Source organism: Egretta garzetta, unplaced genomic scaffold (assembly GCF_000687185.1).
Source record: "Egretta garzetta isolate BGI_Z169 unplaced genomic scaffold, ASM68718v1 scaffold10, whole genome shotgun sequence".
Lineage (NCBI taxonomy): Eukaryota > Metazoa > Chordata > Aves > Pelecaniformes > Ardeidae > Egretta > Egretta garzetta.
Window position 1 is genome coordinate 1,497,665 of NW_009258268.1, and position 17,267 is coordinate 1,514,931.

A 17,267-nucleotide genomic window follows, 5' to 3' on the forward strand; every position below is an offset into this window, starting at 1 on the left:
CACAGCCCCGACGGGCGCCCGGGAACGGGGCTCCTTCCTGCGGGCAGGCACTGCCTGGGAAGCGGCCCTTCTGGGGGGAGAAGGGACGAGTTGCTTGATTATTTCAACCTTGAATACCGTGTTCAGTTTTGGGCCCCTCACTGCAAGAAAGACGTTGCGTTGCTGGAACATGTCCAGAGGAGAGCAGCGAAGCTGGTGAGGGGTCTGGAGCACAAGCCTGATGAGGAGCGGCTGAGGGACCTGGGGTTGTTCAGCCTGGAGAAGAGGAGGCTGAGGGGAGACCTGATCGCCCTCTACAACTGCCTGGCAGGAGGGGGTAGTGAGGTGGGGGTCGGTCTCTTCTCCCAGGTAACGGGCGATAGGGCGAGGGGAAATGGCCTCAGGTTGCACCAGGGCAGGTTTAGGTTGGACATTAGGAAAAAATTTTTTCACCGAAAGGGTTGTCAAGCATTGGAACGGGCTGCCTAGGGAAGTGGTTGAGTCCCCATCCCTGGAGGTATTTAAAAGACGGGCAGACGAGGTGCTTAGGGACATGGTTTAACAGTTGGGCTTGATGATCTTAAAGGTCTTTTCCAACCTAAATGATTCTATGATTATTTTATTTTATATTTTCAATTATTATTTTTTTTGTATAAACCTTGTGTTTTGTGTTGGTACATTGTGGGCTAAACTGGTGCTGTGGAGGGAGGGGGAGAAGTGGGGTGGCAGCGGTGGCTGCGTCCCTGGACTGGGGAGTGCTGCGTGTCAGTGTGTGGTATCACCTAAATGTGGAGCCAGCTCCTCTGTGGTTAATAAACTTCTGCTGCCACAGCATGGCTCGGCTGCCCTTACATTGAGCACACGTAAGGGTATTTCTCATGGTATGGATTTTTTTGTTAACTATGCAGAATGAAAACACCCTTAAATTTAGTCTAGAGTAAAGAGTAGAGTGAGACTTAACAAATTTGTGTAGTTAATGACACAGATTCATGGAAACAAACTTGCCCCAAAGAGCATATTGAAATAGTCTTTTCGCATCCACTTTCCCATTCACTCCTACTTCATTTTAAAAAGGAAATGGGTAACTTAAGCTGTAATTAACCTAATTATGGTAGCACTAATACTTTGTCTTCAGCTCAGAATAGCAAAGAAATTGTCCAAATTATTTATGCAACTTTTGTGCTACAAGACCACAGAAAATTAGTTAAAGTTCTGCAGGTATGATTTAAAAAAAAAAAAAAAAGCTTGATCCCCCATTTTTTTTTTCTTTAGACTCACAAAATCCATCTACATAAATGATGGACTCTAAAGTTTTGATGACTGTAAAGTTACACAAACGTACTCGTGCAAAGCTTTAAGAAGCTCACTTGAATAACGTTGAACAGTAAAGCTGTGGGATACAAATAATCTCAATAAAGTGCATGATGATGTGAGTGGGACATTCTGCACTGTCCCATATCAGCTTGGCTGACCTGCTCTCCTCCTGGAACCAGTTGTTCTAAAAGTTTCTTCTACATCTGCCTTCTCTGAGCATTGTGTGGGTAAAAAGCTCCCCCCCCCGCCTTTTTTTTTAAGGCATCTTTGTGTCTGAAGATTTAGGGACTAAATACTTTAGGGAACGGCTTTCAGAAGTTTGGCCTCTTGTATAAAGATGTCCTCAGCATAGAAAAACCCTAGAGTAAGTTCACCTCATTAACATTTAGAGAATTTGTATTTTCAGACCTAAAAACATGACCTGTCACCTTAACTTTCTATCAAATTAATGCACAAAAAAAAAAAAATATAGGCTTTGTTGTTAACAATACTAATTTCTGATAAATTTAATGTTAAAATGTCACTTTAAGTTTGTTCTGACATTTGTTATTTTTTTCCTGTTTGGTCAATAAATTGGGTTGAATTTTCAATCATCTGACTTTTCAAACTCTTAGTTTGGTAAAACTGAGGCCATATGAAGGAAAAATTACTTTACTCAATATTAAAAATATTCTTTTAATTATTTGTCTTATGCTCCATAAAGTTTTCGTTTCAGTTGATGCTATTTCCCCAATTTTTCCAAAATTATTTGACCATGTTGGTTGCATTTTTAGCTTCCCATGTTACTACGTGTCTTCATGTATTGAAAACTTCAATAATCCTGAGGACACATAACCCTAAATTAAAGTTTTAAAGGTCTGATTCTGTACTTCCAGAATTAATTTTTGACTCTGAGAGAGCAGAGGGTAGGAAATGAGAATTGCATGTTCATCTGTTGAACAGCAGATTTATTTATTTTTTTTTTTTTTGCTAATCCTTCGATGTTATTTGTCAACAGTAGACATTAGGACTAACGAATTGATCTAAAATTACAGAGCTATTAGTTTGAATGTTTGTCTTCCTGGCGTTACCTGTGGGCAAACGTTTTAGGTTAGAGCTTATAACCCTGCCTGCCTGTGTTGTTGGTGCTCGAGCAGGCTCCCTCGTTGAAATTCCTGGGCAGCTCTCCTTCAGAGCTGGTGTCAGTCTGTCCTTGTGTCATTCTGTGGACAGCATCAATCTATTTCTGCCAGCTTTAAAATACCATCTTGACAGAGAAATTCAGCAGCTTTCCACTGTTCCCCAGTACGTTAGCGGTGCTCCGATGTTTATTTGTGAGTAGGAAGTTGAGTTCAAATGTCATCATGTAAAGACTTCAACGTATGAAAGACAAAGCTTATAAAAAATGGAGGGGGCTAGATTTAGGTTCCTAGGCTGTAATTTAGGCAGCCAAGTAGGTGGCCCAGGCTTTCAAAAGCGTTGAACATGTTACAACTGTGGACTCTCTTATTGTCAAAGGCTGTAAATGACTTGGTCAACGCTTGGAGAAACACCTTCCCGTTATGATAGTTTATGGCTGGTGGGCTGTGGCATCAGCCTCTGTGGCTAGCGAGGGGAGCGGTGTTTTGGCTGGGTTGTGAGGAGGATGAGATTGGCACGTGGTGTAGAGTTGATTTGGCTCGTTGGTTTTCCAGTCTTCAAATGTGTGAAGCTTTACAGCCAAGTCTTACAGAGTAAGGCAGCCTCTAGTCTCCCAGCAATGCCGTACAAAATTTTGCTGTTAAAAAAATCAAACATCTGGAAAGCTTTGTCTATTTGTAATCCGATGCAGCTGAAGTTACTTTTTGCAGCCCGTTTTGATCTTGAAATGAGTTGATGGACTTAGGGCTGATTCTGTATGTGAGCTTGGTTGTCTTTTACTCAATCTGTTGGCATGTTCAGTGGTGCTTTTATTGGCAGATGACTTGGCAGGGAAATATAGAAAACTGGCGGACAACTTTTTGCAAAAGACCTAGAGATCCTGCTTGCTGCAATGTAGGGCACCTATATTGTTTGAAAACAACAGGAGCACGATGATGAGATGTGTGTGAGATGAGCACAAACACAGTTATCCAGTTAGCAATTATTTTCTGTTCATGCGCTCAGTAAAGCGCCAGGGCTTGCACTTTTGCTCCGTGTGTGAGCGGCTTTGTCGGGGCAGTGGAACTGCGCTCGTGGCTCTGGTGCTAAATTCATGTGAAAATGCTGAAAGAAAATAGGAGCACATTTGGATGTGCTCGCATGATACCTGGATGGTGAATTTGCTTGGGCACTGTGATTATTGGTGACAATTTAGTGTAGAATTTGTTTATGCCAAAGAAACCCCACCCCATGTTAAATAACATCTGTAAATAACTAATGTAGGAATGAAAAGAAGAAAGTGAGCTTTTAAGAAATAAGTGAATTATGTATTTTGGTAAGAATTAGATACGGGTTTTTTTCTTGGAAAATCATTTCTATTCAGGTATGGATAGCACTATGTCCATGCTAGTGTTGGATCCTGCAAGATGCCTCTGCATGTTCTGTAGCATGCCTTAGCTGTGGCAGGCTCTGGGCATCAGAAGGAGAACTAACAGAGGGTTGAGGTTTTCTTTCTTTCTTTCTTCCTGCTGCTTTAAAAAGGGGCTTAAAAAGGCTGATTAATTTCAGAAATTGTCCAGCTTGCTTATGCAGTGTACACAAGTTGATGGGGGGGAGGGAATAATAAAAAGAATGGGTGAAGCACCTCATAATTACTTCACAGCCCGAGAAGCACTCTCAAGTAACAGAGAGATGCTGAGTGTATTCCAGTCTGCAGGAAATACTGAGTGTGTTAACCGTGACTCAAAATTGTCTGCTGAGCTGATGAGCTACATGACAGTTAGTAAGCACACACGGCAGGGATGTGCACTGTCCCTTTGGAATTAACTTGAATGCAAATCCCGCTGTGTTCTATGTTACGGAGCCTGTTTGCTCAGTGATACGTGCATATATTTCATTAACAAGACTCAAGCAGAGCTCCATATAACCTCTACCGCTGCGGCGGTGGGGGACCATACGTGCCTCGCTGGAAGCAGGGTTCCCCTGTGTTTCTGACAGCCCGTCTAGCCGCAGTCATGTTCCTCCAGCAGGGAACTGCTCTGGGTTGAGAAGACCTTCTGGAGTGCTTGTAACACTGACTGCAGTTCCCTAGAGACACCAGCTTTTAAGATTTTAAAGGTAGTGTCTTGAAATATTTCAGTTTGGTTTTAATAGGAATTTTTTACTTTGTGTTGGGAAGATATTTGCCCACAGATATGTATGTATTTTCTCCTTTTAATTGGTGTGAAAGGAAAATATGCTGGATTTATGACTACAACAAACCCTATTTATTTTTAGATTAGAAATCAGCTTTTTTAACTGCCTTGTTTTCTCCAGAGTTCCACAAACAACCAAAGGTGTGGCAAGCTCGCTCATATGGGGTAGACCAAGTGATTTTGCTGAAAGACTGGCAGCCTTGTCATAACTTAGCAGCCTGGGCATCTCCCTTTCTGATTTGGTAGCATCTGATCAACTAGGAGGAGAAATGGTAGTTTTTATTTACTGTTCTCAAAAGTGGTTTGGGGTTTTTTTGCCTACTCTGGTTAATGTGAGCAAGATGATATGTGACTTAGGAGACCTCCAAATGATCCTGCAAATACTGCAAGAAAGCCCGAAGTTGAGACTGTCTTTGAGGTTTGATTTTTGTATCGTTTGTTGGCTGCTTCTTTTTTAATCACCCGAACAGCACGTGCTCCTTTTTTAAGACCTTCCATTCCTTATTTAGAAGAACAACTTTGTATGCCATAAAGGAGACTTACATTACATAAGCCTTTTTTTTTTTTTTTTCCCCCCCCTTTTTTTCTTTCATTTCTCATCTAGGTTGTTAAGTTCTCTTAAATATTTTACTTTGCCGAAGATCGTGGACCCATTCAATAAATGGTAGACTGAAATGTGATTTTTATTTGTGTAAGACTAGGAAGAATACATAGGATGTTGTACTGAGCAATGACAGTCACTGTAGCCAGGGTTCAAGCAGTGTTGTTCAGGTGCATGTGGTCCAAATTTTGAAATGTACCATTCTTCAAGCCTAGGACTTAGGTGAAAGAGGTAGTAAAGCATTGCTGAACTATAGATCTAACTTACCCTTTTAAAGCATTTGTAGATTTTTTTTAAATTTTTTTTTTCCCATGAATGATTTTGGAAAGTATATCCTGGGAAGAGAGAAAATGACCCCAAAATCCATGTTTATGTATAATATATTTCAGTTTAATGTACAGTGATTTTTTTTTTCTCTCCTCTCTCTCATTGTAGGAATCTCCAAGATGAATACTACAGCAATGAGCCTACTCCCTGTTACTCCACTAGGTTTTATTCCAGACTTAAAAAATGCCACCCTTGTGCCTTTTAATGAGACTGCATGTGAAAACTGGAAGGAGATTCACCATCTTGTTTTCCACATGGCAAATATTTGCTTTGCAGTTGGACTGGTTATTCCAACTACTCTGAACCTTCATATGATTTTTCTGCGAGGCCTGCTCACCATAGGTAGGAGAATTATTCTGGAGACATTTGCGACCTTCCTGTGACAGAAATAGCAGTTTGTGACCATTACAGAGCTGGTCCCTTCAGGTTATGGTGAAATTACAGCCCATATTCATGGTGGTTGTACTCTGCTGAAGGCATTTTTGGTGTAAGTGGGGGTCTGTTCTGACCCTGACATACCTTTTCTGGAAAGATTATATGTGCCTAGGCTCTCAAAATTTCCCAGAAATGTAAGTGACCATTTCAAATCTATGAAAATGTCAACTTGAAAACAAGTGGACCCCATTTACTTCAGCTGTCACTGGCTGCTTAAAATTCATTAAATTCCAAATCATAGTTAAGTTGTTTCAAGTAAGTACTGGGATTGTGTATTGGCTAGTGCACTGACTTAGTATGTCTGCAGTAGGTGAGGTTTTCCTTGAGAAGCTTGATGTTGGCCCACGTGTTCTTTAAATGTGGGTTCAAACGTGTGACACTTGTGGGTCACCAGCCTTATTTTCATTGCTGATTTAGAAGCGCAGGCTTTTGATTGAGGAGTGCAGTCCGTCTTCTCCTGAAGTCAGTCATATTTCCTCCAGCACTGTAGACATCTTGCAACACCAAAATTTGACTTCAGAGAAAAAACTAAATTTGGCATACTTGAGACTGAGCAAGTGTGGTTTCATTTGTAACGCTCTTGCAGTCCCACAGTGCTTTCAAAGCCCCTGTACTTTGTGTGGGACAAGGTTTTTGTGATCAAAGGAGAAGGAGTAGTGAGTCATTGCAGCGTAAGAAAGACAAACCCGAGTGTATTGCAACACAGAGCATGCTTAAATATTTTTAAGTGAGAATGGTTATTCATACAATAGTGTGGGTCTGTTCTATGGTAGAACTTCTATGGTTGAATTTACAATGATCTCGCCTTTTCTTTTTTTATAGCTATTATAGGATAACTTATTAAACCCATGACTGAGGGTCTGAGCATTGCAAGACCCTTTGTCTGTGTAGTTCCCTCTGCATTTGCTGAGCTTGCCGCTTTGGTCTGCAGGTCTTGTTGCAGTTTGAGCAGATACGGAATCAGAGTTTTGCAAGCTGGTGGGACAGCATAAGTAATGAAGCCTGGTTCCTAGGGATCTGTCCGCTTTGCTTTGATGACCCTGCCCCACCACTGTGCTCCTCCACAATAGTGCTCCTCTCCAATACTTCTAGACCTTGTATCCTCCCATCCCTTGTGGTCTAATTAACCAGCTGATCAAGAGTCACCATATTTGGATTTTTCTGATCCCTATGCAAGTTCTGCCTGGCCAGTCAACAACTCAGACAGAATAGATAATATTGAGTTCATGAATTCAGCATCCTCTTTGGGGAGAAAAAGGGAAGGGTCACTGATTTGGCACCTTGTCCTTGTTGTCTTTGCATGAAACTTAAGGGAAAATATATATGTGACCTCTATAGCCATCTCTATCGGACAGTAGGCTCACAGTTATCTGGGAGAGACTCACTGATGCATAATCTGTCGTTGATAAGTATTGTCTTTGGAGGCTAAAAATAGAATCCTTAATCATACAGCATGCCTTATCTTTTAAAGTAACTGTCATTTTTCAAAGTAAACAACTTAAAAAAAAAAAAAAAAAAGAGTAAGCATTTGAAATTTTCTCTTTGCCATACAAGAGAATGCAGGTTCCTGCTGTCACCTTGTCAAAATGCAGCAATGATGCTTCCTTTAAGTTTTCAAAAATATCTGCATATGACTTTAGGAGGTTTTTGTGCAACTACTGCTCACTAGTTAGATGTGAATGGTACTGATATGAACAGCAATCATTCTTTTCTAGGTTCTTCTTTGTCTAATTAATGCAATACTAGTAATAAAGTTTTGTGAGCTGCTTTTTTGTGTGTGTGTGTGTACTTAAGGTACAGTTTTCCCCTATCCCATTTCTACTTAATTTTAGTAACAGACCACCAGGGCCTGCACCTTTCTGCTTTCCCCAGTCCTCATCTGAATTATTGTAGCTCGAGTATGGCAGTCCCATGCAACAGGACTGCAGTCTGCTGTCAGCCTGCTCTCGGTGCCTGTTTGTAGCACTGTAGCGATTAGCTCATGCTACCGGTGCGTGCATTGATCCACAGAGCCTGACTGTAGTAAAGCTTGTAGAATATATTTCTTTTCAGTGTAATTACACCCAATGGACACATTCTTGATGGCTTTGTATGAATGTGTTTATTGTTCAGTGAAATTTAACTCCCTTTTTTTAATTTTTTCAGGATGTGCATTGTTCATCATTTGGGCTACACTCTACCGTTGTGCCTTGGACATAATGATCTGGAATTCTGTGTTTCTGGTTGTCAACCTTTTACATTTCATATACCTAGTGTATAAGAGAAGACCGGTATGTATAACAGCTAAGTTGCACAAGCAGTCTAGTAAGATGCAAGAAAAATGGAAGTTTTGCCTATGGTTGCTGGACAAACCAATGAATTGCACAGCAGTTCCTGAATTACACCACAGTTTGTTTGGACGAAGTCAGTTAGCTACTTCAGGAAAGATCCAGGCCATAAGAGTGATCTGATGCAATACATAGTTATTTCCCTGAAATCCGTATTCTTGAAAAATGATTTGCCTTTAGAAGTTATTATTGGCCGCTTCTGGCTGTTGTGTTTGGTTTTGGTGGTAAGGAGGGGGTTACGTAGTTTCTTTGCAGAGAGACCAGAAATGGCAGTTTGGGGGCTGTGTGTGCCTTTGTTTTCCCCACTCTTCCACCCACAAGTGTACATGCATGCAGGCCTCTGGAAATAAAATTCTACCAAGATAATTAAAATTGAGCATTCCAGGACAGTAATATTTTTTTTTTTAATTAGGAGTTTGGGAGGGATCAAACTTTCCTACCTCACTTTTGAGTCTTGAACATCCTCTGTGGTGGGAAGGGAGATTGATAAATGACAAGTGCCCTGATAGACTGCTATTTGAACATAGAAACAAATGCTGATGTCCATTTATAAATGACCCTCAGACTCTGCTTTGCTGACAAGTGCTTTAGCTCGTATGTTTTGTACTGTCATGTTCCTTTTAAATGCAAATAAAAGGTAAGCAAGATGCTACTGCCAGTTTTGAACATCTGTGGGACTCTGAGATAAGCAGCAAAACTGAGTAAGGTGTGGGAAGAACAGTATTAAGATGATTCTTCCTTTCATCCTGTTCTGTGCATTCATTGAGTTTTGAGGGTCATGTCTCGAAATTTTGCAACTCCCTTTGTTGCCTTCAGAATGATGCATTGGGATAACTTTCTTCAAATGCACTCTAATATGTTTGAAATGTATACCAAGAATACAGGACTCTTTGTCCCACCTTCAACTAAATGTATATCCAATAGACAATCGATTCATTTTCTTAGTATTATTCATCCAGAAGTATATTCTGCTTCTGCAAAATGACTACCAACCCAGCCTTCTGTTGGTATATGCACATCAAAACTAGATAATCTTTAGTATAATTAATATAATAGTTGCTGTTATGTGCCAATCAAGTATTAATGAAGTGCCAAGTGTTCAAAATGTTAATATTGCATTCTGTAGTCTCCAGAATCTAAGGCAGATAGATTTATAGTTTCAAGATTACAGGACTGTATATGGGATTACATTATCAGCAGAATAACTCTGCCTTTGCCCCAAATCAGACACATTCCATAAGTGTGTAACAGCTGGTAAAAAACCCCAAACACCTACGTATATATGTTAAGAAAGGAGGGGTTCTACGTACAGCAGTGTTCCTCCAATATGGAGCAGAGTTGCCCAAAGGTTGCCATATGCAGGGCTACGTGACCTTTACAACTTAAAGCTTAGCCAAGAACTAATTTGGATAGATTAACTATGCAGTGGTGTTTCTTTGTATATTAAGACTTAAGGGAAAGAAAAACACAGAAATTATTTTAAGATTAAGAAATTACAGTATTTATGAACATTACATGAAAAATTATACTAAATATTATACTATTTTTATTATACTATTTTAATTGGCGTGATATATAGTATTTTCAGTAATTATTTTAAAATCGGCATTGTGCGGGTTTTTTAAAACACCCCCCCCCTTACACCTTAACACTAGTTCCTTTTCAGTTTTAGTTCTCAGCTCACTCATCAACAGTGAAAGATGTCTTTTTCAGAAAGACCTCAAAGGAAACTTAGTGCAAGCTAATTAACTTTTTTTCCTTCAGAATTTGTATTCAAGGCACATAATTTGGGCAGAACTTCTAAGAGCAAATAATAGTTGAATTGCGTCATAGCTGGTTCTTTGGGTGGGACTGTGGTATAGAAGAACCATCCAGTTTTAAGGGAGTACAGCATAAAGAAGTTCAGTATCTGCTTGTCGTTAGAGTCTACCAAAATGCTTCCCATGTCCTGGTCCTGGCAAGAACAACCAACCAGTTTGCAACCAGCTTGATCCATAGTGTGGGAGCTGTTCAACCAGCCACACTCCTGCTTCTCTGGCTCCTGAATGAAACCAGAGGGGACCAGGGCTTCTGAGGAGGCTGGAGCTCCACTCGTACCTGTAGACAGCAAGCTTGTGCTCCAGCCACTGACACCTAAGATGCTGTGCTGTTTGATTTCATGCTGGAACATTGAAGGAGCACTTGCACAGCGAGATGCCTATTGGGAGGCAAGCTAGTTGGTCTGACTTTCACCCGAGCGCAGTCCTGCCACGCTATATGCTTGTGCTTGACTGTGTCCTAACTTGGATACCACATCATCAGGGGACTTTCCTGGCCAAGGTCCTGGGCTTGTGCTTGAGTCCAGCAATGTTTAAATAGTCTTTGTCCTGGTGGGTTTTGGATTTTCTTTTTTCTCTACTCTGATCTGTCTCGTTCTTTGCATGACCCCCATCACTGTGTCTGATCACAGCCTAGGATCTGTGCTTTACCTCAAGGTAATGTGTATACCCTATTACAGTGAATGTAAACCTACTCATTTCGCTTTTGTCCCTATATGAATTTCTGGACTGTAGCTCTTTCTCTCTGTCCACGGCAAAACATAGCATTGTTCTGTAGGGAAGGATGAGGAAAATTTCTAAGACTTAAAAATAAAGCATTGGAAAGATCCAGTGAAAATTCTGTCTTGGACAGTGGGAGTACTTACAGTTGTGTTAATGGATGACAGATAATAAGTAGTTGAAGTCAGTTGGATTTAAAATAAGTTTTCCACATATATATGTTAACTATGTGCATCCCACCATGATCAAATTATGGTCTTTCACCAATTAAAAAAAAAAACCTAAACAAAACAACAAAAAAACCCAACAAAAGTGATGTGGTTGAACTGTAAGTTTCATCTTTCTTGTTTGGTCATGTGAAACCTCTCTGGCACGTATATCGTAGTCATTTAACCCTGACCTTCATCGGTATGCACACTTCTTTTTCAAAATACATTTTTGTGGTGGTGAAGCTTACAGCACTTAGCTCGGATCAATGCCCCCACCTCCCTACTCCAGATATTGAATGGAACAAGGGAGCTTGCAGGAACAGCCTTCCACATGAAGGCTTCCTGATGGTCCTTCTGGTGAGGCTGGAGTTACTACTGGAAGAGCCACCTGAACCCAAATGAGAGTTCTGTTGACTCTAAAAATTAATGACTACATCTTGATAGTCTCTGTAATTTTGGATCGAGAACAATGTAAAGGCATGAAACCACCACAGATGCCTTTACTGAATCTTTCTTTTCTTTTTTTTTTTTTTTGCCCCCTTCATCTTCTGCAATATTGATGCGCATTCTAAAGACAGAAATATGTGGGAAATAGGAACAGTGAAATGTAGGAATAATATCAAGTCCTTTTAACTGGGAACTGCTCTACATAGGCATTGACTGTTTTCTTAGTTGCTCTCGGTCACGTTCTGATACTCATCCTGAAATATATCATTCAGGACATGGGCGCTCCCAGAAATGAAGGGCCTCTGAGAGGAAGCATGTAATATTTGAGTCTAACAATTAAGAACATTTTCAAAGAGTACAAATAATTACTTGTGGTCCCTACTTCTGCGACAGTAGCTTTGCCATATGAAATAGGATATTGGAATCATCTTGTCTTACTCTGTCCATCTCCCAAGTTAAGCATCTACTTTAAGCTGGTTGTCCAGTGTGATTCAACCCATCCACCCAATATCTGTTTAAGATGTGATAGTGACATCCCTCTCCACTGGCTGTAGAGCAAGCCTACACAACCATTACAAACTACTAACCGAGCTTTATATAGTCATCGTTAGGTGACGTGCACTTCATTGCTGCTCTCTAGCAGTATGAGGGAAAAAAAAAAAATATCTAATTGCTTCAGGCAAAGCAGAAAACTGGAGTCTGGTTTTCATGCTTGTATTACTACCACTGCAGCTGTGGTCTGGAAACTGTGTGAGTACTCTGCTTCTCTGAAGACTGGGCTCTAAATACCTAGTAAATTATGTGAATTTAAACAGTAGTTGAAATCATGCAGAAGTGGGGTAATACCACAAACAAGATATTGATCTCTGTTACAGATTGTGATCATCCAGCTCTTTTTAAGTGCTGCCTGGTAGTCACACATGTCTTTTCAGCTGTCTTCCACATTCTGTTTGTTACGAACTAGAGGCTGTTTTTAAGTACTTTTCCTATAGAAAATTAGAGAATAGGAAAAAAAAGAAAGACATTCTCAGGACTAATTTTGAATGAGATTTTCTGTCTGCATATAATTGTATTGCCCATCTCAAAATCAATTTTATTTAGCCAGCCTCACAAATAATGTTTTTAAGGAAAGAAAGGAATGGAAGAATAATTACAAATTAGTCATTTTACAAAATGAATAATTTATATGTTCAGTTGAGCATATTTTATTAAATGAAGCATGCAAAATAGCAGCAAGTTTCTCTTCTGACCAGAAGATTATTTCTGTGGTTTTGACTCCTTGGAGCTTCACAGATTTGGCTTTTTTAGTCTGAGTGGAAGCTGAAAGAGTCTAATCGGTGTCTCTACAGAGCTCTGACTTGGAGCTCTGGCAGCATTCCAGAATATTTCAACCGCTGCCGACCAAAACATTACACCTACCCCTGTGGCTCATTTGGAATATGACCCACAAGCATGACTGGAGAAGCAGTCAGCTGTGCTTGTGAAGGGTGAATAGCCCATTACGAGGGAGACCATCTAAAAATACATCTACGGTGTCCAACCTGATTAATCTTTAAGAAAGTGGTTATGCCTCCTTTCCCTTTTAAGTATTCTGCATTAGAGGAAGATCATGAAACCTGAATTATGTGCTAGTTAAGGGATTGCATTAGCACTGCAGAGCCAAGTCCTGTCCTCGTGTCTGTACGCATTGTTTTGAATTCAGGAGTCTTGGGAGCTACTTGTATGTTCATCTGAGGAAGGAATTTATCTTTCTTTGAGTTGCAGTGGTCATGTATAGAAAGAGGTGCAAATTAAATTGGTACGGCTATTAAAAACGAGGGAGAACCTGTCGACAAAACAAATTGTCATCTAACTTCACAGGTATATGGAACATATTTTGAAATCAAACAGTTCAGGGCAATTCCTGACGCAATTTCTCTTGCTAGTTTAAGTTTACTTTCTTGTTTTGTTTAAATTTAACCTTTGCTTTGTCCATGTAGGTGTCCTCTAAGGCGTTAAAAGACTGTTGCATAAGGAACATGTAGTCGCTGGTGGAAGATGTAATTAGTAATTGATTAAGCGTGAAACCAGTGTAACTTGAGGTCAGGTGACATAACGGACATATGTAAGTCCATGAGCCCTGATGGCATGCACTCATGAATGCTGAGGGACCTGGCTGACATTACTGTCAGGTCACTCTTGATAATCTTTGAACAATCATGGTGACTGGGAGAAGTGCCTGAGGACTGGAGGAAAGCAGATGCCACTGCTTTCTTCAAAAAGGGTAAGAAGTAGGATTGAAGGAACTGCAGGCTAGTCAGCCTCACCTTGATCCCTGAAAAGGTGACAGAACAGCTAATCCTGGAAACCATTTCCAGGCAAGTGAAGACAAGAAGGTGATCGGAAGCAGTCAGCATGGATTCACCAAGGGGAAGTCATGTTTAACCAACCTGATCACACTCTACAATGGAATGATTGGCTAGGTGGATGAGGGGAGTGCGGTGGATGTTTTCTACATTAACTTTAGTAAGGCTTTCGACACTGTCTTCCATGAACTCCTCATAGAGAAACCCTTGGAAGTATGGGCTGGATGAGCAGACAGTGACATGGACTGAAAACTGGCTGAACAGCTGGGCTGAGGCTGGCAGTCAGGGGTGTGAAGTCTTTTTGGAGGTGTGCACTGTGCACACTGAACTAGTGTACGGTGTGTACACTAGTGGTGTAACCTAGGAGTCAAAACTGGGCCCAGTGCTGCTTGATATCATCATTAATGATCTGGATGATGGGGCAGAGTGTACTGATGACACAAAACTGGGAGGAGTGGCTGATAGACCAGAAGGTTGGGCAGCCAACTGGAGGGACATTGGCAGTCTGAAGAAATGGGCTAGCGGGAACCTCATGAAGTTCAACAAGAAGTGCAAAGTCCTGCACCTGGGGAGAAAGAAACAACCCCATGCACCAATGTATGCTGAGGGATGACCAGCTGGTAAAAATCTTTGCAGAAAAGGGCCTGGGGGTCCTGGTGGACACCAGGTTGAACGTGAGCCAGCAATAGGCCCTTGCAGCAAAGAGGGGCAACAGTATCCTGGGCTGCATTTAGGAAGAGCATTGCCAGCAGGTCAAGGTGGGGGTGATCCTTCCCCTCTCCTCGGCACTGGTGAGACACATCTGGCATACTGGGTCCAGTTCTGGGCTCCCTAGTACAACAGAGACATGGACATACTGGAGAGAGCCCAACGAAGGACCACAAAGATGATTGAGGGACAGGATTATTTCTCATATGAGGAAAGGCAGAGAGAGCTGGGACTGTTTAGCCTAGAGAAGAGGAGGCTCGGGGGGGATCTTATCAATGTATATAAATAATGGAAGGGAGAGTGCGAAGAAGACAGAGCCAGGCTCTTTTTTATTGGTGCCAAGTGGCAGAACCAGAGGCAATGGGCATAAAGTGAAGCACAGGAGGCTCTGTCGGAACATCAGGGAACAGTTTGTTACTGCTAGGGTAACTGAGACCCAGACCAGGTTGCCCAGGGAGGTTATGGAGTCTCCCTCGTTGCAGATATTGAAAAGCCATCTGGACATAGTTCTGGGCAACCTGCTCTAGGTTACCAAGCTTGATCAGGGAGGTTGGACAAGATGACCTCCAGAGGTCCCTTCTAACCTCAACCAATCTGTGATTATGTGACTTTATTGTTAATCTTGTCTGAACATTTCTATTCTAGCCCTCCTCTTCTCAGTCCTGGTAGCATTTCTGGGGCAGAGATTAATTTATAGGAGGGAGACATGTAACAAAATGTTGACAGAGTAATGAAATAAGAAGATCCATATAAATCTTTTCAGGAAGCAGTAATTCACACTTGATTGAAGCTTATGTATGGATGGATCAAAAAATCACACACACTCACTGCTTTAGTACAGTTGTGGGTGGCAAATGTACACAGATGCTGTACACAAAGTTGACCATAAGTTTGGCTGTGTATTAAGGAAAAGAAAGTTCTCAGGAGCGCTCTCACAGGAATTTTTTACATTAAGCCCTTGGAAACAGGTATTGGTGTGTGTTTCACATGGAAGCTGCATAAAAGTCCTCGAGGTTTATAAACTTGCTTTCGCTTTTCATGGTTTGAGGCTGTCTGGCTAAAAAATGAAGTCTGCAAGATTGGGATACCCTTTTGTTGACCTTTTGTGGAAATATAAATGCTGAGAAGTCATGAAGTAATAATAGCAAGGTCACATAAGCAACCTTATCTCTCCTGTTTAGCAATTTAATAACAAACGGTATATCATTTCTGTGGGATTAACCCACAGGATTGTCACTTCCAGAGTGATTCCCGTGGCATTTGATGGCCTGTATGTGGGATGGATCACATCAGTGATTGAGGCTGTGTGTGAAATACTCCAATCATGGTTCCATAAATCTAGAAAGTTTCTACCTCAGCTCAATTTGTTCTGTATTTAACTACAATTGAAATGTAACAAGGAAACTTTCTCAATTTTTCCAAAACTTTTTGTTATGCTTGATTTACTATTTCACACACACGTAATTCTACCAAAAACAGCTCAGGGAGGATTTTTGATGTGAAATACATACATCTCTTAGGGTCTAAAGACTAATATTGTCACCCTAAAATGCTCTCCTGGGCTGGGAATAGTGACAGTTTGAAGTCCTCATGGGCCTCAGACAGCCTGGGGCCTCCCATGGTCATTCTGGATTTGCCACCTCCTCAAGCCACAAAGGCAACCAGAAGTTTCTTGATTTCCACTGTTGGCTACCATCAGCTGAAAAATGACTCCTAGGCTCCTGTGCTGCCACCTTCTGTCCTCTCCTGTTTTTTATATTGAAATACAGAAAAATCTCGAAAATTGTGTAAACTTGGAATATTCTTATTTGTTGAAGCAGTGACTCCTTTTCTTCTTTTTCTGCCTTTTTTCTTGCTAGCTTTTCCTTATTTTCTGTTCTCTGTATATTTTATCTTTTCATTTTCTGATGCTTATTGTCCTAACTTGTTTTCTTCCCAGCAAATATGCAGGCTTTGTTCAGGCTGCCTCTGCTTTCGGGGAGGCCAGGACGCTGTCCCATTCCCTGCTACCTTTGTTCAGGAAAGACTTCCAGGCTTGGTATTTCAGCCAACTTCCTTTCCCTCATTGCCGCTGCCTGCGTTTGGGTGGGCTACTAGGTGTGGGATGTTCAGCTGGCAATGTTTTGGGTTTTTTTCCTCCCTCATCACACGCGGTTTCAATATGATGGACTTGTTTTTCAAGACTCACAGTACTGCTTTTCCACTGCAAGTAAGCCAAGAAGCTCAGGGGTGAAAGGGGCTCTCAGGAGAGCCTGAGAGATGGCCAAAATGATGGCGCATATGGTGTGAAAAATGCAGGCAACCTCATTTTCTTCCTGTGTAAGTCTGGCCCCGAGTTGCTGTTATATCAACAGAAGCCTCAGAAGACTCCTTGTGTCTGATTTAATGTGCCACTTGGATGGAATAGCATCCTAAAACACCAGTGTGCCAGCCTGGCTAATTTTAGATAAGGTTTTGGTCACCCTCCCAAAGGCAGCGTTTGTGGACAGATGTGACACATCTACCACTTCTTGCCTTGCCTAAACATAACAAAGACAAAGACGTTCTTCAAATGTAGCAACTAAACCATGTGCACAGTCTTACCCTTTTTTAACTAATGCCTTTTGGTTTTGCATTCTAGATCAAGATAGAGAAGGAGCTTAGCAGCCTCTACAAGAGGACGTTTGAACCTCTCCATGTGCCTCCAGAGCTCTTCCAAAGACTAACTGGACAATTCTGCAACATTCAGAGTTTAAAGACAGGTCA

General features: G+C 41.2%; 1 protein-coding gene across 1 annotated transcript in view; it reads left to right on the top strand.

The window, feature by feature from the left end:
- The window catches only part of BVES (blood vessel epicardial substance), a 48,028-nt gene that overhangs the window by 16,419 nt on the left and 14,342 nt on the right, over positions 1 to 17,267 (top strand). Inside the window, 3 exon segments of the mRNA XM_035888685.1 lie at positions 5,623 to 5,856; positions 8,095 to 8,219; positions 17,143 to 17,263. Of these exon segments, the coding sequence (XP_035744578.1) occupies positions 5,623 to 5,856; positions 8,095 to 8,219; positions 17,143 to 17,263 (480 nt within the window).